Source organism: Erpetoichthys calabaricus, chromosome 17 (genome assembly GCF_900747795.2).
Source record: "Erpetoichthys calabaricus chromosome 17, fErpCal1.3, whole genome shotgun sequence".
NCBI classification, from domain to species: Eukaryota; Metazoa; Chordata; class Cladistia; order Polypteriformes; family Polypteridae; genus Erpetoichthys; species Erpetoichthys calabaricus.
The window spans coordinates 76229100-76250195 of record NC_041410.2 but is presented as its reverse complement, the minus strand read 5'-3'; the positions used below and the strand labels follow the sequence as shown (position 1 = coordinate 76250195).

General features: G+C 37.8%; 1 protein-coding gene across 2 annotated transcripts in view; it reads right to left on the bottom strand.

The window, feature by feature from the left end:
* uacab (uveal autoantigen with coiled-coil domains and ankyrin repeats b) overlaps positions 1-21096 on the bottom strand; it is a 104867-nt gene that overhangs the window by 48983 nt on the left and 34788 nt on the right. The window contains exons 1-2 of one of the 2 annotated variants that reach the window (XM_028822527.2): positions 1506-2027; positions 682-812 (exon numbers count right to left, since the gene is read on the bottom strand). In XM_028822527.2, coding sequence (XP_028678360.2) covers positions 682-812; positions 1506-1541 — 167 coding nt within the window. In that variant the 5' untranslated portion in view covers positions 1542-2027. Of the gene's footprint in view, positions 1-681; positions 813-1505; positions 2028-21096 lie in introns of those variants that run through there. The other variant, XM_028822526.2, reaches the window with a different exon arrangement.

The following is a 21096-nucleotide window of genomic DNA, read 5'->3' as shown; positions in this document are numbered from 1 at the left end:
TACTTTAAAAAAGAAACAGTAATTACCTAGCCAAATATATATTTATATTTAAAAAGCATAAAAATCAGCAAAGACAGATACAAATATAAAAACAACATATACGGTACAGCCAAAAAAAATCTGTGAACATATTCTTATACCCTAAATATATGAAATAAAATATAGAACTTGAAGTAGAAAATTAAACCAGGCAAAAATCAGAAAGATGCAACTCTTTGCAAAGGCCAAAAGAATGAACTATAGTATTACTTAAAACAAATTAATATCAATAATATTGTCATGTAGCTTCACATCTGACTAGTTTGTTTGCAGACTGCTTCTTGCAAAGCCAAAGTCACTGATCTGAGGTAGCACACATACCAGTCCCTGCGTCATTTCTTATTCTGTTATATAGTTGTTAGGAACAAACATAAAGGAAAATCTTGAAGTAATTTACAACTACAAGCTAATCAAAGAAACAGAATACATTACACACAAATTTAAAACTAGTTTATCTGAACAAAATCTAAAAAGTAAAAAATAATTTAAATGAAGTAAAATGAATAAATGTAGTGTGCTTATTACTTGCGTTCTAATATTGAATAGTTTCATTTAAACAAAACTGAAATGTAGGATAAGCTGACTGAACAGTGAGAAGCTTCAACAAAGGTTTATTACTTTCAAACAAGCTGAGGTACTTACGCAGATCGTCCTTCAACATCAAGCTTGGTTGGGATAACTCCCTTCTTGGAAAGTGTAGCAGCAACTTTGTCCACCTCCCCTCTCTCCACTGCCTTCATCAGCCGGTCATCATACTTGTTCCAGTCTGTATTCTACAAAGCAGCAAAAGTAAAAAGGAAAGAAAAAAGCTATATAACCACCTAGCAAAATGTTTCATTTCAAACACTGTGTTTTGTCTTTAACTGTTAGCACTCTAAACCTCTGCAGCACAAAATTATAGGTGCATCTTTATGGTTAAGTAAACTAAGATTCATGCACAGAGAAAAACCTGAAGGTTCTGTTAAAATTGTTATATTCTTTCATCGGTGATTATAAAGTGCACTACAAAATCAATAATCAATTAATTACTAGAATTTACACGAAAGTGACTAATTATATAATTGTTTCAGCTAGTACTGACTATAAAACAAATACAGTATTAAAAACTGTTTTCCCTATTGAATGTATATAAATTAATGTGAAATCATCATGGCAACAATTCATTAAAGATAAATTCCTGCTATTATTATCTTGTTATTATTTCTTATTATTAAATTAAATTATTTATGGAGAAAAAGCAAAACTATATTTAAACACAAAGACGAAAACAATGATGCTGCTTAAAAGGGACAAGTCTTGTCCACAAGAAAGTGAGCATGTGATTCCCCAGTGAAACAAAAACAAACATCTCAAAAGAAAAATGCATAACAGTACATGAACTGTGCAGCATTTAAATGGCAGAAACCAAAAAAAAAAAAAAAAATACTGGCAAACTAAATTTCAAAACATTGTATATAAATACCTACAAAATATATGGATGCACAAGTAAGCCATCGACTCATCCTGATGTCTTCTCCAGCTGATGTCTTCCTTTCTTTTGATGTGTTTTACTGGTCAAAGCAGTTAACATAAAAGAGCGGGAGGCTCTTAACTGGAACATACAATGTTAACTTAAAACTTCAGCCCAACTTCAGTGATTTTCCATGTCACCCACCTATTAAACTGATTGGCAGACATTTGTATACTCTGCCAATCAAAACAATTTAAAGGCTTCATCACTTCTCAAAGAATAACAGCTCTCTTTCAGAGTCAGAACAGTGTAAGCTCTTCGTGGGACGGCCTGAGGTCAGGTAGGATAACTCCACCTCCTAATGTAACAGCATTGCTTCAAGCCGTCCTGTTTCAGAAGCACTGCTAAATTAACAGAGTATCCATTCTGATCTTCTCCAGTATCAGACAAAGTGGCAAAAACTGCTAAATACACTCTTAGTTATGACTCTGTCTGAACTAAAATATCCCAGTAAACATCATGCAGACATTCTTTTTTTTTTTTCGACCTTTCAACCCTCCCACTGATGACTGATTGATAGGCAGGTCTAATAATACATTCTGGACATGCCTTATTGATGAGCAAGCACACAGCTCTGGAGACCAAGGAGGAACCTTGCTGGCCCTGGAATGTATGGAGCATCTAGAAATATTCACCTACAGGGATTAGGGTGTCCGATGTGAGCAGCCACTAGATGACATCTCTGGCCTCACTGGCAGCCCATGTTTAAACTACTAGCTATTAATGTGTATGGCAATCCCAGAGCACAGCACCCAGATAGAGTTTCAGTGTTTTACAATCAGCTGTCTACAGGCAGAAGCACATAGACCCTAAGCAGTAAACATACTGCAAAGCTTCTATTTCAAATTGGAAGATGTCAGGTTTTATTTAGAGACAAAAAAAATTTAGAATCCTGCCGCCTGTGTCAGTGGAGTTTTATTTTACAACTGTTGCCAGCCTGACTAGTAGTCTGTTAGCAATCCTGTAAAAACATGCAGAACCATGCACGTAATGATTTACAATTGGTAACTCAAGCTATCACTTTCACATGGGCCAGTTTTAATGTGCAAACTCCAGACCAAAAAACTAAAAAAAGAGTAGCTCTGACTGCATTAATAAACAATCTATTTCAAGGAAGCCACCAACTAGATTTGTGTGTCAAAAAACACAGATTAAAACACACTGTCACCTATACATTAATTTAGCCTCAAAATTGAATTGTTATTCATTTACTTCAAGTTCTGGACAAGATTCTGTGCTAATTAATGTAATATGAAGAATGATTTCATTGAGTTTGAATAATCACAACTGAACTCTAAAAACTGATATATCAGCAGCATAAAGAAAAATGATATAGTGGAAAAGTAGAAAGGCACAGATCTTCATTATTAAAAGTCAGCAGGGCAGCGAGATGCACAAAATTGTTAATTTAGCAAACGACAATAATCTGTAACTAAAGAGGCTTAACATGCTTATTTAAAAAATAAATAAACATAAATTTGTAACAAGTTCTAAAGAAACTTCCTTGAGCAAATTTTTTTTCGCCTAATTTTTAAACAGAACAAGACATTGCTTTCCCACTGTATTATGGTGGGTGGATTAAGATTTTTTTTTACAAATGAATAAAACAAGATGATGCAGGAGTGCAGTTTAAGAAATCATTTTTAACTATGCCCTATGATGCCATTTGGTAATATTCCACATATGGCTGTAAACAGATTAGTTGTAGAGACATAAATGTCATCTGACATGTAAGCAAATTTTCAAACATTTTTTTCCTAGTATGATCAAAGTGTGGAGCAGGTCCAGCTCATCCAACAGAGATATTTGCAAAATGGTCTAAATTAATTACAAATATAAAACACAAATTAATTGGTGACAAGTATTCACCCCCTTCAAATCAATGTTTAGGAGATCCAACTTGGCAACAATAACAGCCCCCCCCCCCCAAAACCCCCATTTTTCAGTGGAAAGCAGCTCAAGCTCTGTCAGGCTGTATGGGGATTGTGAGTAAACAATATTTTTCAAAGCCAGATACAAATTCTCAATTGGATTGAGATAAGGACTCTGACTATGCTTCTCTGGGAGATGTTTTTAATCCATTCCTTTGAGGATTTGTCTTTATGCTCGGGGTTGTTCTCTTGCTGGATAATCAGTCTTCTCTCAAGGTACACGTTTTTCTCTAGAATTTCCCTGTATATTGCTGCACTGATTTTACCCTCAACAAGGCTTCCACCTGTGAGGGCTCCAAGGGCAGATAAGGAGGAATTTGTTACAAGAATCTGTGAGCAAGTGACACACCATCTATGGTCTAGTGATCCACATACTTCTTACTAAGGAATCGAAGCATTACGCACATCCAAATCTGTTCCTCAGAGAGTTACAGTCAGGGTGGCTGATAGAACTGTCCTTTTAGATGACACTGCAGTTGTGATCCACTGGGTTGGTTACTTTGAGCAACTTTTTAAAGCTGATCCTTCGGCTAGGAGGTTGGATATCTCTGGGTCCACTGTTCTTAAGGCTGACCTTCTAATTACTTGTGAACCACCCAATCTCACTGCGATTGCACTGGTGGTGAACCAGCCGAGGGTAAGAAAGGCTGCAAGGATCTGTGGTATCCAGGGTGAACTTCTCCAGGCTGGTGGTAAGGCTGTTTTCTTGGCATTGCAAGCATTCTTTGCTTCCATTTGGGAGATGGGAGTCATCCCAACTGACTGGAAAACAGGACTTGCGGCAACTCCAGGGGGATAACACTGCTCTTGGTGCCGGGTAAGGTCCTTGCTATGGTCATCCTCAATAGGATGCGAGATCACTTGCTCTCCTACCAGCGACTACAGCAGTCTGACATTATGCCTTTGTGGGATTCCCTCAAAGTTGCTGGATATCATGGCTGGCCTGTACACTGGTATTGTGAGTGCTGTGCAGAGTGGATGCAGAACCTCTGCGTTTTTCCCAGTTGATTCTGAGGTTTGTCGGGGGGTGTTCTTGCTCCTACTCTGTTCAATGCTTGCATGGATTGGGTGTTGGGCAAGGTCGTGGGGTCCAGTGTCTGTGGGTAGTCTGTTGGTGAAGAAAAGTTCACTGATCTTGACTTTGCTGACGATGCTGTGATCTTTGCGGAGTCAATGGAGGCTCTGATAGGGGGGTGTCGAGAGACTGAGCTAGGAGTTTGAGTGTTTGGGCTTGCGACTGTCCTGGATAAAAACCAATATCGATCCAGACCTTTAATGACCTCTTGGGCACAGTCATCAGCAGTGTGTCTGACTACGGAGAGACTGTCGACCTTGTTGAGAGGTTTACTTTCATCGGCAGCACCATTCATGTCTCTGGCGACTCATCCTATGAACTCAGTAGATGGATTGGGAGAGCACAGGGGGTCATGAAGTCGCTGGAAAGGGGTGAAGGTGCTTCTGATATCTATGCAAAAAGATGAAGGTCCAAGTCTTTAGAGTCCTGGTGCTTTCTGTCTTGCTACAAGGCTGCAAGACATGGACACTGTCCAGTGAACTGAGATGAAGACTGGACTCCTTCGGTACTGGGTCTCCTTGGAGAATCCTTGGGTACTGCTGGTTTGACTTTGTGTTGAATAAGTGGCTCTCACGGACTCCCGAATGAGGAGCATTACCTGCATTGTGACAGAGTGTCAGTATGGCACTATGGCCACATAGCGTTGGATCCCCATTGTTGAGGACCCAAGTGACTGGACCAGGCTAAGGGGACGCCCACCCTGACTGCAGCAGATAGATGGTCATTTCCAGAGGGTGGGCCTGGACAGCGTGTCTGCCTGGGGAGTTGCCAACCAAGATCCAATCAGGTGCTGCTTCATTGTGTGGTGGGTGCGGCAATGCGCTGTACCAGTGCATGTTCCCCAAGCAGACCTGAAATCTTCCAAGACCTGCTGCAGAGAAGAATCTCCACAGCATGATGCTGCCACCTCCATGCCTCACAGTGAGGATGATGTGTTTTTGATAATGTGCAGTGTTCAACAAGGTGTTCTCTGATTGGAGGTGAGAAAAAAAACACACACACATATACACATTTAATATCAGACATTAGCACCTTTTTCTAGTGGATTACAGAATTTCCTGTGTGCCTTCTGGCAAACTCCAGCTGAGATGTCATGTGTGTTTTTTCTCTTTGCCACTCTCTCATAAAGCTATGACTGGTGAAGCACCCTGGCAACAGCTGTTGTATCACAGTCAATCCAAGGTCAGCCACTGAATTTGTACTGTAGCTTCTTCAGAGTTATCATAGGTCTCTTGGTAGCCTCTCTCAATTGTCTTCACCATTCAGATTTTGTGAATGTCCTGCTGAAGGCATATTTACATCTGTGCCATACTCTTTCCATTTCTTAATGGTTGATTAATCTGGACTCTAAGGGATATTCAGCAACTTGGATATTTTCTTTTCTCTATCCTCTGACTAGCGTTTTTTAAATCATATTTTTAAAAAGTTGCTTGTAGTGTTGTTTTGTATTCATTGTGTAGGGAGGGCAATGATACTGATACTTACCACAATATGGACCTTCCAGATAAAATGCATTTACACAACAGTCAGTTGGACCCCTTGACTAGAGAGACTCTGAACTAATTATATGACTTCTAAAACCACCTGGCTGTACCAGTGAGATGTAACACTCACTGTAAACAATGAAATAATTATTAAATAAAATCAGTAATGATTTAGGGGTTTCATATTAAATGGGGGAAAATACTTATGCAGTCAATTTTTTTTTTATTTGTAATTATTTTAGGCCACTTCGCAAAGATTTCTTTTCACTTTGATAGAGCTTGTTTTTCTTTTGTTTGGTGTCAAAAAAGCCAAATTAAATGCACAGTGATTCAATGTTATATAACAAAAATGTGAAAACTTCCAACAGGGTGTATACTCTTTAAAAGCAATGGATAACAGTAAAAGTGAGAAGCTAAAAGATTAAAGTAAAATCTGTAAAGGACCAACGCAAAGTTAAAGAGAGGAGCACATATTAATATCATGCTATCAACACTAGCAAAAGCTGCAAAAATTGATTTGAATTTTCTCATCAAGAAACTTGGTTTTAGTTGTGCATTTAGCAATTGGTCCTTCCCACTTCCAAGAACCTCACTAAACCGTCCAATCCAGTATTAGTGACAGGTGGTAAGTAGAAAGGGCAGGGACTTAAAGGATAAGTTCAACATTTTTCACATCAAAGTTAGTTCTTTGCAAACATTATATACAGTAAATACATTTGCCACATAAAATTGTGCTCCAAAGACCAGTGAGTTCTATGAATAAAAAAAAAAAAATCAAATCCACACTGGAAGTTTTCAATGGGGTATGAATCACCAATGGAAAATAAAGGCCTAAAAAAATTGCCAAATATGTCATGAGTTTAGATAAAAGAAAACGTGCCTTCCGTGTTTCTGATGCATGTTTGTTTCAACAAAAGGGATCTACAAATAATCATGTTATCATATATTCCTGGCACTATTTTTCAAGGTAAGAATACATTGTCTATTCACTTGTGTGAGTTTGCACATAAGTAAGTATATCAAAACATAACCAACACATGGCACAAACAGTTTACTGTGATTTGGTCTGATTTAACCCTAACAAGTATAAATTATTTTACAATGTGCGTCTAATCACAAGATGCGATCAATACTCGACAACTGTCTTAGTTTGAAATGTTGACATAAATCGGCAAGTTTTAGGGCTTTTGGTTTTTCAGCTATACCTATGCCCTGTCAACACACCACTGTAAGACACCAGTGCAGGCAAGATACTTTTCAGAACTTTTAGAAATCACTTGACTTTGGAATACAATTTCATAAAGCGAATGACTGTATACCATTTTTGAAGCAATAACTAACTTGAAACGTACCCAACTAATCCTTTAATCACTGCAACCTTATGACCCACTCTTAATGGGAAATACTTGTTTCATGTGGAAAAATTGCAAGCTCCTGTCCCAATCATAAATGGGGTTCTTCAGCTTACCCATGCCTCTGAGCATCGGGCAGACACACAATGATCCATTCAGTGTGGCGTGCATGCAGCCCTGATAATCTAAGGGCATCACAAATTTGTTATTGCACAATCTCACATTTCACTGTTGAGCGATAGGCTTCTCTGAATATTTTTACTGCTGCAAATGGCCATGAATACCATCGCACGATGTCTGCCCCTGCCCATCCTGCGGCCTGCAGTAAGGAACTTCTCTGTGAAGAGACGCAATTAGACTGCAGGTGTCAGGAAATGAGCTACACTTTCATCATACAGTAGCAGATAAGTGAATCCGCAGATAGTGAGGAATTGCTGTATATCCAAAAATCAAAATGAAGCTTACATCTGTCTCTTTTGCTGAAATATTTAGAACCATTGTTTTTTCAGAATCATTTAATATATTAACAACTGTTACTGACAAAATTTCTTTCAGCAACACTGGTTTTCCACAAATCAAAAACAAATGTTGAAATAAGCAACTCAGATTTGAAAGAGCAAACGCATACAGCCCACCAGGAATATTTCACAAAATAAGCATTAAACCAAGAATTAACTTCTTTTGGGCTATGTGGTTACAACATAGCAATGGTTGGATTAGTGGTGAAACTATGTCAAAGCTTCACAGAGATCTACTACTGAATGACTGTCATTAATATAACTCGGTGTTTCTCAAGTTCAGTCCTAGGGGTGCCTATAGCTTCAATGCTTTTGTGTCAACCACTCTCACAACCAGCAAGCAATTTTACCTTTAAATTTATCATATTTTTCTTCCTTTTCTGTATTCAGAAAAAGCACAGTAATGTCAGAATTACATTTACAGAAAAAATGCAAAACGTATTTTCGCCATAGCTTTAATTGCTTAATTCTTTTTTGATACTTTGACACTAAATCAGCAGAAAAGTAGATATACATCTGCATAGGAAATTTAAAAGTGAGAGTTCAGTTTAAGACAGTCAATAGGTTTAGATGGAAGCGGCAACTTTATGCCAATAACTGATAAAAGTAGTAATCAATGGAAGGGTGGGACGGTGGGAGACATTTTCTCTGACCTAGCAATAGTTTTGCCAGCGTAGGTCTTAAAATGTAAACACGTGTTATCTGTTTGCAGCTACACACCAACTGTACCATCAACCGCTACAAAAAAAAAAAATTCTAACATCAATAAGAATAAAAATGTATACGAAATTTATATAGTTGTTAAAACATCATACATTTTCTTTCATTTTCAGAAGTTTCATTAGCATAGAATCTATTCTCTATGTTCAGTACTTAAAAAGTACTTGTAAAGTTTGTTTTAAGTGACAAACCACCTACTGTATAACAATAATTTGTCAGGTATACAACAGGAAACTTCCATCATCACCCAAACTAACTAAACAGTTGAATAATATGCTTTCTTGAAGTGTACAACTTTCATTAATCCTACACAAGCTACGTATTTTGTTACTAAGCAGTCATTCAGTGAACACAATATAAAGTGCAGAATGTGTCTCAAGTCTTTCAGTTAAACATATCCGGAGTCAAGGCAGTCACTGCAATTTACACAAAGTTAATTGAAAGAAGTATTAATGAAAAGCTGCTATCCCAAGTAAAAGGGTCATTTTCCAAAGAAGAAGGCTATTTTTGACAGACTAGATAAAAAAAATCTCTTTTGCTTTCCAACACTTCCTGACTGACACATGAAATCAAAGTTCATGTAGTAACAACTAGGCATTTAAACCACACTAATTCCTTAGGAAGAACAATACTGCTAATCAACTTGGCAAGCCCATGCATGGCAAATATTATCGCCTAACTGAAAACAATGCAGGCAGCACTATTCAGTATGTCAACACAATACCAATGCCATCATGCACTGGTGGCCACATGTCTGTGTTTTGAAAGCATTTCTGTGGGGATGACTGGCTAAAACTAGTACAATTTCAATCCATCCATTTTCTCTGGCCTACTCCAAAAAAAAAAAAAAAAGGTGTCTGTTCTAAACCAACATGCGCAATATGTCCTTAAACAAGACTAGTTTACAAAAACAGCACATGATAAACAACAAGCCTCAACTCGTTAGAGCACAGAATGCTTAACACTTAACTTCATCCTAATCAGATACTTGACTCTACAGCTCTGGCCACATTCTCCCATTGCTAAACGTGCCTCTTATACTTTCAAGATATACAGTAACCCCTCGCTACTTCGCGGTTCACTTTTCGCGGATTCACGACTTCGCGGGTTTTTAAATACAAGTGATTGCCCGCCTATCGCTGAAGTTATGTTCCAGACCCATCAGCAACAGGAGAAAATCCGCGGTATAGAAAGACCATATAAATAAACATTTTTATAGTTTAAGCCTTAAAATACCCATCCCACATGCTTTAAACACATGTAAACTTATAAAACACACTTTGCTAACACATATGATATGTGGATGTCGGGCTAAGGATATGAGTAACATCTCACTATTATAAAACATTTTAACTTCACACAAGACAAGACAGTGAGACAGGAAAATTGGTCATGTACAGGCTTAAAATTATTGACACGCAGAGCGACAAGCAGCACAAAGCCAACACAAATTCCACTTCTCCTTAGCGTTCATTCAGCTCCCCACCCCCTTGACAATGCGAAGTGGCAGGAGCGTACTGCGCTTCCGGGGAGGGGGGGTTTGAGCGAAGGTGCGTTCAGCTCTCACACACCCACACACACACACACACACTCCTCCTTCCCAACGCGCAGAGTGACAAGCAGGCATTTTGGCAGAAGCAGCACAAAGTCCATTTCTGCTCAGCGTGAGTTCAGCTGCCCCCCTTCACAAAGCGAGTGCAGACACATTGACGTCTGATCGCTGCGTGCAGGCAGTGTGCAGTGTTGGTCTGAGGTGTTTAAGAATGTAGAAAGTGTTTAAGAGCATAGGAAGTGTTTATAAGAGCGTGGGAAAGGTTAACAAGAGAGTGAGAAAGGTTTATAAGAGTGTGGGAAGGGTTTATAAAGCCTTAAAATATGTATAAATAATAAAATAAATATAGGTCGCTACTTCGCGGATTTTCACCTATCGCGGGGGGCTCTGGAACGTAACCCCCGCGATAGGTGAGGGATTACTGTATTGCCAAAAGATGGTCACTTAAGCCCAAGTGTGATTACAATGTTTAGCAGCGGATGCCTTTCAGAGATGGTTGTAATCCATCTCTGTCACACCTAAAGTTACATACAGCATCTAGACCCGATCTAAGCTACAGTAGTGCTTGCCTTACTATTTTCCCCATGTACTATCAGGGAATAGAATCCAGTGGCAGTCAGCTGTATCTTTAAGTGATGTCCCAGCAGTGGGAACTAGTGGCAATATTTTCTGTGTATGGTTCTATGCTGTCGACATACATGAATAAGAAACTACACCATCACCTCAATCCAAAAAAGTAGTAGCAGTTAACTGGAATGCTATCTGGCATTTTCAGTATTGTGGAAAAAAATGCACACTCTTCTTCTCTATCATCCTGTCTGGATAAAGACTGAGAAAGCATCCGATTACACAATGTGCACATAACAGTCAGACCATAGGTTCAACTGAATTGGCATAGTTTGCATTAATCTGTAAACTTATTTTTGGCCCTGGTTCCAATTTAATCTGCTCATTGATCTTATTTTTACATTCCACTCTAAGGCTAATACATTAAGTAGTCACTGAAATTATTCCATTAGCACACCAAATCACCCTCTGGCAATGAATAAAGCATATGCAGTACCACCTAAAGTAAGACGAAAGCAGACTTTATGGCATAGTGATTTCCAAACTTGAACAGAACTGTAAAATAAATGTATGGTGCTAGCTGATTACATTTATTCTTAAATACAGTTGCAAAACAATGCATCAGAACAAAATTTAAACAAATTCCACTTTGTTAAAAGCTGCATAACCCAAAGCCGATCTGAATTACACTGCAGATACTTGATTAGGAACTGATCAACATGCACATTCACTGAAAAACTGAAGATAATGAAAATGTTTTTGCCAAGACAAGCTTCTAGTATCATTTTAAATGTGGGCAAGGAATATAATAAATCAGTTAGCCTTTGGAAACAGGCAAACAATGACAGGTTAACAATATGAACAGAATGAGCATTTTCAGAGATAAATGGTGGTAAATTTTATATAACAGCCCGTCAAACATTTAGGGTACAAACAAATAATAAAATAAATGTTAAAAAAGTACCTATAACCACAGTAGTGTCACTACTCTCTGAATTAGCCCATTTATATAAAAAGAAGCCCATTTTAGTTGAATGTTACCTATTGCAACAAATGTTTCTATTTTTATACTATGATGTAACTTTTTTTTTTCTTATTTCAAGGCTTGGAATATAATTGTTATCTTCTAAACATTTTGTTGTTTGCAAAATAAAAATGTAAATTTTCGACAAACAACTAATTTAGTACAGTAGGACCTTACACACATTTGACTTTCAGCCCCAGATTTATGTAAGTACTCCATTTTTTTCCAGGAAAAAAAAAAAATTGCTTAATAAGGGTGCTTTCCCACACTCATATTAGAATGTTGCATGAGCAAATGTGTTCAGACATGGACTTCTGCATTATATCACAATGCACATTAACACACTCTTGCTTATCAATATGTTTATTCCGTAGGTAGAAGGGGGAAAAACAAAAACTGCTGTTTTTTTACAGCCATCAGATGTGCCACATTACTTTATCTCACATTATCAAATCCTATATCATCATACAGGCAATCTTACTTGCGAGAGTGGTGAATGGGAACACTTTTGCTTCGCCATTTCTATAAAATTTAAAAACATGGCAATTTTTGTTTGAAAGCTGAAGCACAAGGCAGTGACAGGAAATTAAGGAGGTTAAAAAAAAAAGGTTAAGCTTATTACTATTGCATAATGGATAATAATATGTATATTTTTTTACCTATAATATTTACAATGTATATTTATAAACTTGGTTTAAGTAATATATTAGGTATAATTGGTGTCCTTGTCACCTTCACCACAATTACCTGCTTGCCCAGGGAAACAAACTGATACTAGCTGATCTAATCAATATATATCCTAGTGACGTCGTCACATCAGCAAAATCAATCCAAAATTTGGATTATGATTTTCAAGCCATTGGTCTGGCCCCATATATTGTCCAAATGAACGAAGAGTGACTTTCAAGACCTGCCATCAGCTCAACTGTAGAATTACTGGCAGTGGATGTCATTTGATTGTAGGGGGCCAATATGGATGATGACAAGGCTACTAGTTTTTAAGAGTAGAGTTTTCAACTTTGTTATAATCTTCAAGAAAAACACTGAAAAGTAATATAAGCAAAATCAAACTTCATTCTGACATTATCATTGTTTTTTTGTGGCAAATGGTTATAAACTGCCTAGTTACCCCAGGAATTACATTAAACCACTCCATCACTTAAGCACCCCACTGTCTATGTTGGCAATTTAACAGGCATTGTGTAGACTTGGGATACAGCAACACAACAGGCAAATGCCTACAAAACTGAGCATCATGCAATGGCCTTGCTCTTATACTTGATCCAAAGCAATATGGCACATTTAAGTTAACAAGGTGTCAAAAAGAGTTTACCAGACTTGTGCTGGCTATTATTTACGAACAATCATCTCCAACCAGCACATCACAACATGACAAATGATTTTCTTAACAGACATTCTGTTATACACATTGGTTTAACTATACCAGCTACAAACAGTTCAACAGAGTAGCAATCCATTTTTCACAAAGCAAACTAAAGTGTCTTCATGGAGAAAACAGAGAAGAGCATTGTACTTATAAAACAATACAGTAATATTCCATGAACACACATAATACACAAGGTTCCAAAGTGCACTGTTACAAGTCTATATTCTATGTCTGGATAAGGAATTGGCTATATTGCTAGAGCAGTTTGAAAAACCTGGAGACTTCTTAGAGTCACTTGATAACACAAAATGGACGACATGGGAAGAATCAACAGCTAGGCTGAACTTTGGTCACTCTAGTTGTAAAAGTTGGTCCTCGATTCCATGACTAGGTTCTGTATCACAACCAAAATATAGTCATGTACTATCACATTTATGGCATCTAAAATAATGCAAGGCACAAATTATGTGAAAGAAAATAGAGTCCAAGGTTTTGATTGTATCCATCCACAGTCCTTAAATCACATTGAAACACGGTGCATTTCTTTTAATGCACACACACATGCAAATACACACACACACATAAATAAAGTTCAAGAACACTTGATGCTGAAATTATAGTGTCAGTCTAAGGTGAAGGCACTGTAAAAGCCAAGTAAAGATTCACAGAATGCAGAAAATTTACAGGCCTATTCCACATTTAAACATATGTCACAAAATGCTCAAACATGCTGTATTACAACATATTTCTCTCATGATTGATTCAATTATGAGTATCAAATCAGGCAGGTTTTAGATATGGCACACAGGACTGTCATTTAAGTTATCGAAGTGTTTGCTACACTGATTTGCTCATGGGGCTGAGATACTCTACGAAATCAGAGATTTAGAAGTCACATGTTACATCATGAGAGTTCCTGAAGATGAGAAACAAATGAACTTTCACAAGGATTGGTCTCATCTCTGATCTGTATCAATGATCTGCCAGATACCAACAGCCTGAAGTCTATTTATGCAGACAATATCTGCTGTGTTATCCCGGCAAAAAGTGGAGAAATTGCTGGTGGAAGACATGAATCAAACCAAAGGTCAACAAAACTGTTTCATCTGTGTAATGTTAAAGCACCTCAGGAGCTTAATGTTTCCTTTAACAATACACACCTGATATGTGATCCACATCCTGTCAGCCTTAGTGTTAATCACAACTAGATATTAACCTCCTTGGTGTTAAATTTTTTCTCAGAAAAACATGTTAAAAATGTTTCATTTTTTGGCTTGAAAAATTACATTTTTATTAAATCTCATCCTTCCACTGTAAAACGTGTAAAACACTAAAAAGCACAAAGTCAAAAATGTAAATAATGATACAAACAATAATAATGATGGTGAATAATAATGATGATTCTAATACCATATATACTGTCAAAATATGTCTTTTGCGTGAATGGGAAAACTGTTATGTCATTTACCCTGCACTGTTCAGCATAATGATTCATCTCAACAACCATTCTTTTAATCACGTCATCATCAACAAATAACTTCAACTTTCCTTTGGTTTCCCTTCCTGTGAAACATTCAAGATACCAGCATGTGTACAGTACAACTAGAGCGAAAAATATGAAGTTGTGGGCAGAGCTAAAAATGAAGATAGAAAACAGACCTAACAGACCACTGCTAATGTGAAATTACTGTTTCATAAGATGGATAAACATAGACAGAGAGTATCAATACAATAGAGAAGTAACTGACTGCAGTACATTTAACCTTAAGGAAAATGGATGTATGGAAGAAAAAAAAAAACCCCCACCAGATTCCATTACACTATATCACTTCTTTAACCCGTTTCAAATTATAGTACTTTGTCTAGTAGGAGCAAAGGAGTATTTTTGCCAAAAATTCATGGTGTGCAAACACAGTAATTACAACACAATGCTGCTTACCAGACTTGAACCTTTTAAATGATAAAATGCCAGCTCTCCTACCAGAGAATTCAAAGTAAATTGAATTGCTGCTATTCATAATTTCCATATGCTCGTTAAAATAGCACTGCAATTGCTGCCTAGGGATATTAGTAAACAAGAATTTGCACATTTGGAAGGTCACTGTCATCATTTTGGGAGACTCGATTATCTATAAACATTTCATCAGCACATCCTTTGCCAACAAAATACAAGAATACTTTAAATGACAAACTGTACAAATAGTTTTGATGTTTACACCATTAATTTGATTCCCATACTTTTAGTGGATTCAAACCATCTCTCTCTTCCTGCTTTTTAATTTCAATTATTGCTGAAATGAATCACATCAATCTCGACAGTCACAGTGGAACAAAATGTTGGATTGACAGCATCATATCCTCTACACTGACCACCACAGTCCCCTTCTGTACTACTTGCACACCTCTGACCGCTTGACCAAATACAGCTCCAACTCCATTATTAGATCTGCTGGTGACAACTCTGTCATAGGCCTGATCATCAACAAAGCTTACACATAAGAGATTTAAGTAGTGCAAGGACAACAATCTCATCCTTAATGTCAGCAGAGCCAAGAAGCTGGTCATCAATGTAAGGAAGCAGAAAGCAGACCACTCTCCTATCTACATCAAAGGGGATGCAGATAATTGTGTCTGCAGCTTTAAATTTCGTGGAGTGACCATTACCTATAAACTGACTCAAGCCAAGAAGGCTCACCAATACCTTTACTTCCTCAGATGACTCCATTTGTTCTCACTTCTACATGTTCATAGCAGAGTCCACCTTCCACTGGCTATATAACCTCTTGAAACGGCATTAGCTTAGTTTAAGAGCATAAAGGCCATTGGAAAGGCAAGCACTATATTATTATTTCTTATTATTATAATAGACTCCAGGTAACCTAAAAAGTTGCTTTCCTCAATCCCCCCTTATTGCAAACTGTACAGAACTATTCACATTCAATTATACCTCAGCGTGCTTTACCACCTACTTTATAAGTGTTATCACTTAACATGTCAGAATTCCAGCTCTGTACACACCCATTTCTTATGTCACATGGTTTGGCGAAAGGTAGCCTATGACGATTGGGGTTGTATAATTCACTTTATTGAGCAATTGTCTAAATGTATTTAGCAGTTAAAGTTTAAAGTGTATTCTCAAAAGATTTACAGATTACATCCTTCATTTACTTAAAGTGCACTGAATACAATTTGTGCGCTAAATACAATACAATCCGTTTAATAGTCCTGCACTAATGTATACGATGCACAAGTAAATGAAAACAAACTGCTTAAATAAGTCTAAACTACCACCCTTTCCAAAAGTTCACCCTCCACCTCATCATGGCAGTGAGATGGTAATGACTAAGGAGACAGATTGCCTGCTAAAGCAGTCGACTTCGTCTCGGCAAGTGGAGGAATACATTGCCAAGAAGCACTCAATCATACATCACCAAGTATCAACAGCTGCTGATGGAGGGCATAGGATTAGGATCAGTACCCAGTATACATGAGAAAAAGGTCTATACCATGCAGTGGTTCTGGGGCACCAAGTCATGTATTTGTCCCCTTAGTAAATAGCATGACTCAGGATGTAAACAAAATCACTCTTTGCAAAAGAGAGCCCATCTCAAAAAGGGGACCTGACTTGGTCTGGTAGAATGACTGTTAATACAGGCGGTCATGTACCATTATCCTGTGACTGTTGGGTTCAGCACAAAAGCTGGCAAATGTGATTCAAGAGATGAATGATGGACAACTAGATGTGCTGGAAGTGCTGGAAACCTGTTAAGATTTAACAACCAGACTATCTCATGGAAACACCAAATAAAGAGTTATCTTCTCAGACTGAAAGAAAGAGAGAAGAGCCGTGGCAATGATTATGGGAGACAGGGTACAAAAAGTGCTGATGTCATACAAATATTATCTGAAAGAATTATGCATATTACAATTAAGATCAAAAGTAGGACAAAGCCAACACCCGTTATGCTTGTTCAGATCTATGCTCACACAGAGTATGAGGAAGAGGTGTTCAAAGAGTTATTTTACAATGAACTTAACACTATTGTGAAAACCCAAAAATTATACAACCAATGCCTAATTATTATGGGGGATTTTAACACAAAAGAGGGTAAGCAACAGAAAGGAAAAATAGTTGGACCTAATGGTCAGAAGAAAGAAAACAAACTGAAAAAAGCTTATTGATTTCTGCAGACAACACATACTGGTTTTGACAAACATCTGGTTTCAACAGAAGGAGCAACTAACAACATACATGGACATCACCGGACCAATTCATGAAAAATCAGTCTGATTCATAGCAGTTAACTGCAGATAAAAGAATTGCATAACAAACAGCAAGACAAGGCCAGGAATGGATTGTAGCCTAGACCAAAATTTGTGGTCACAAATCTATGAGTCATGTTAAAGAAAATGAATAAGAGTAAACCATACCTGTAGATGGGAAAAAATGGAAGAAACAGACAGAGAGACACACAGCAAATGCAGAATGAAGGAATACATAATAAGATTCCTTTATTGTCATTGTATAACACATACAATGAGATTTGAGTATACTATATGAAATGGTGCTTAAAATATACTTTTAAAAACCACACATCTAATACTCTCATATATGCATTTCACTGTGTAGACATAAGTAGAAGTAGCAAAAGCTATCTACCAAAAAAGCAGACAGAGAGAAAAAAAACACCAACAGAAGACAGAGGAGATCCTGGAATTAATGAGTGACAAAGAAATACAAGGAACCCAATAACAGCAGAGCAAAGACAAAATACAAATAACTCCATTCAATGATACAAAGGAAATTTAGAGAAGTAACAACAGAATACTTTAAAACAAAATGCAAAGAATTAGAAGATCTGGACAGACACCATAATGATCTGTTCTACAGGAAACTGAAGGAGCTCTCACATGTTAAAAAAAAAAAAAAAGAACACGTCTAGGCATTAAAGTCCCTGAAGGGAAGCTATTAACAAGAAATGAATAAATTGTAAATTAATTAGCAGAATAGGTATAGAAATTATATAAGGATGACAGAGAAAATATTGATGAGAAACATCATAATTAAAGGACGAGATACGAAATGTCATAAAACAATTACCAAAAAAACAGCAGAAGGGATTAATGGAATCCCTGGGGAGTTATTATAGCAATGTGGAAATAAAGAAATACAGGTCATCAAAAAAATGTGGAAATACGATATACTCTATGGGCAAGGTGCTGGAAGATTCAATCAAATGCCTATTCATCTCATTACTAAAAGTAAAGGATTGTGATGACCATCTAATGATTAGTGTGATATTCCATACTTCTAAAAATCATACTTAATTTATCAAAAATGTAATTGAACTGATCATACAGAGGATTTATTTATTTATTTATTTATTTTTTTACGGGAAGAGATGCCATCCTTGCAATGCGAACCATTTGTGAATGAGAACTGGAGCTGAACAAAGACATACAGTATACATATGATAAATTTACTTCAAGAAGGCTTTCAACAGAGTATCACAAGTTAATAGAGTTACTACCAAGGTTTGGAATACCAGAGATGGAAAGAAGGCTAATAAAGAACACCTACTGGAGAGAAAGGGCATGTGTAAGAACTAAATAAAGAACCTCACAGGACATCAGCATTAGGAGAGTAGTTCACCAAGGATATATCATGCCGCCAGTACATTTCAATCTGTATAGTGAATATCCTATGATGTAAGCACTTGAAGGCTTGGATGGAGTCAAGATTGAGGATTTAAGCTATACCACACTTTTGGCAAAAAGCTGAAGAAAATCTAGAGCAATTGTTACAGGCTGTATTAAATACAAGAAAGCAGTATGGTATGGAGCTAAAACTAAAGAAAATATAATGGTAGTTTCAAGAAAGGAGTCTAAAAAGTGCAACATCATAATTTGCAGAGAAACGTTGGAGCAAGTTGATAAATATAACTATTTAGGTAGTTGGATAGGCATTGGTGGCTGATGCAGTCAACAGATAAAGGCAAGTATTGGCATAGGAAAGGGTGCTTTCTGGAAACAAAAGTAATTGAAGACAGGAGACCTAAATTTATGCCTAAAAAAATACTGAAATGTTGCATTTTCTTGGTTCTATGCTATGGCAGCAAAGCAACTCTTTAATTAATATTGTTTTTATATGTATGATGCTGCTGGAGTATGTGAATTCCCCCTTGGGGATTAATAAAGTATATCTATCAATAAGCAGGATAAATGTTTTTGAGTAATGATGCAATTGACAGCTACTGAAAATAAGCTGTGCACAGAAACTAACTACTGAAGTAGTCTTAAGGAGAATGCATACAGTAAAGCTTCTCCTGAAGCACATAGCATTTGGCAAGATGAAGTACACGTCATATAATGTGTGGTTCAAGAAGAAAACTGACGATGATGATTCTAGAGGGAACAACAGATGGAAGTAAAGGAAATAGGGGAAGGCCAAGACCAAGAACAACCTGGATGGAAGACATCATGAAGCAGTCACAATTAAGGAATTATGGCCAAATCAAGAGGTTAGTGGAGAACTGCAGATCCAGGACAGTCATGTCTGTCAACCTGCTAACAGAAGATGATACTAAATAAATAACACTACCAAAGCTAGCTTCAGTAAACCATCCATGAACTGCAAGGGCTTCCTACCCACAGTCCAAAGACATGCAGTTTAGGTGATCTGTATTATATTATATCTATCTATTGATCTATCTATCTATCGATTATATCGATCGATAGATAGAAGAGAAGGTCTGTGATACGGTTTGCATATTTGCAGCCGGAGATCCACATGCACAATGTTTTGCTATATATTGCCTTAGATTCTTGTAAGTCTAAGCATTATCCTCTGATGAAGACCCCTGGCAGGGCTTGAAAGCTCAGGAATAAAAACTACTTTATGATACGTGATTAATTTTTTCTCCCTTTGTGGATCTCCAGCTGCAAATATATATATATATGTGTGTGTGTGTGTGTGTGTGTTCCTCCTGTGATGGACTGGTACCCTTTCCAGGGATTGTTCCCGTCTTCAGCACGATACTTGCTGGGAAAGGCTACAAGCTTCACCATGACCCTGCTTGGGATGAGTGGGTTTGGAAATGGATGGAAGTTTAACATTACCTATTTTTACAGTATACACGTTTTCTATAGTAAACATTGTGTCGCAGGTGGCTGGGGAGGCGACCTGGCCGGGACACCCCAGAGGACCGGAAGAGGGCTTACGCCTTCCCCAGACCACGTGGGGGCGACCGCCCTGGCAGCTATGGGGACCACGGGTACAGAGCTTGGAAGCTCGTCCCTGTTGGGGCCCGTGGTCACCGATGCCTTGGGAGCCCTGGACCTCAGCACTACCGCCATACACCCGGAAGTGCTGGGGGGGGGGGGGGGGGAGAAGAGGATCGGGGACACCCAGAGTGCTTCCAGGTACACAGCCGGCACTTCCGCCACACTGGGGAGTGCCGGTGGAAGATTGCCGGGAAGCACCTGGAGCACATCCGGGTGGTTATAAAAGGGGCCGCCTCCCTTCATTCAGGACTGGAGTTGGGTGGAAGAAAGACAAGGTCTGGGAGGAGGCAAAGAGGTGGCCCGAAGAAGAGAAGGCATTGTGCATTGTTGGCCAGGACTCTGGGGACTTGGGAGCACTAACTGTAAATATGGAACTGTATAATAAACGTCTGTGGGGTGATTTAAATGTGTCTGCCTGTCTGTGTCCGGGTCATGTTCCACAATAGTCATATAAAGTCATATAAATTGCAATATATAACAATCCTCCACCTGTTTTAATGTAAAATAACTGCAGATGGGTGTGGGTGTTGTCTTTGTCTGCTCAACTTTTGTTCTTTTTTTTTTTTTTTATAAAATATAAGATATCAGTAACATTCCTCTTACTTGCTCCATTATCGGGTTTCTAAAATATCAGGAGCATTTTTCTTACTTGC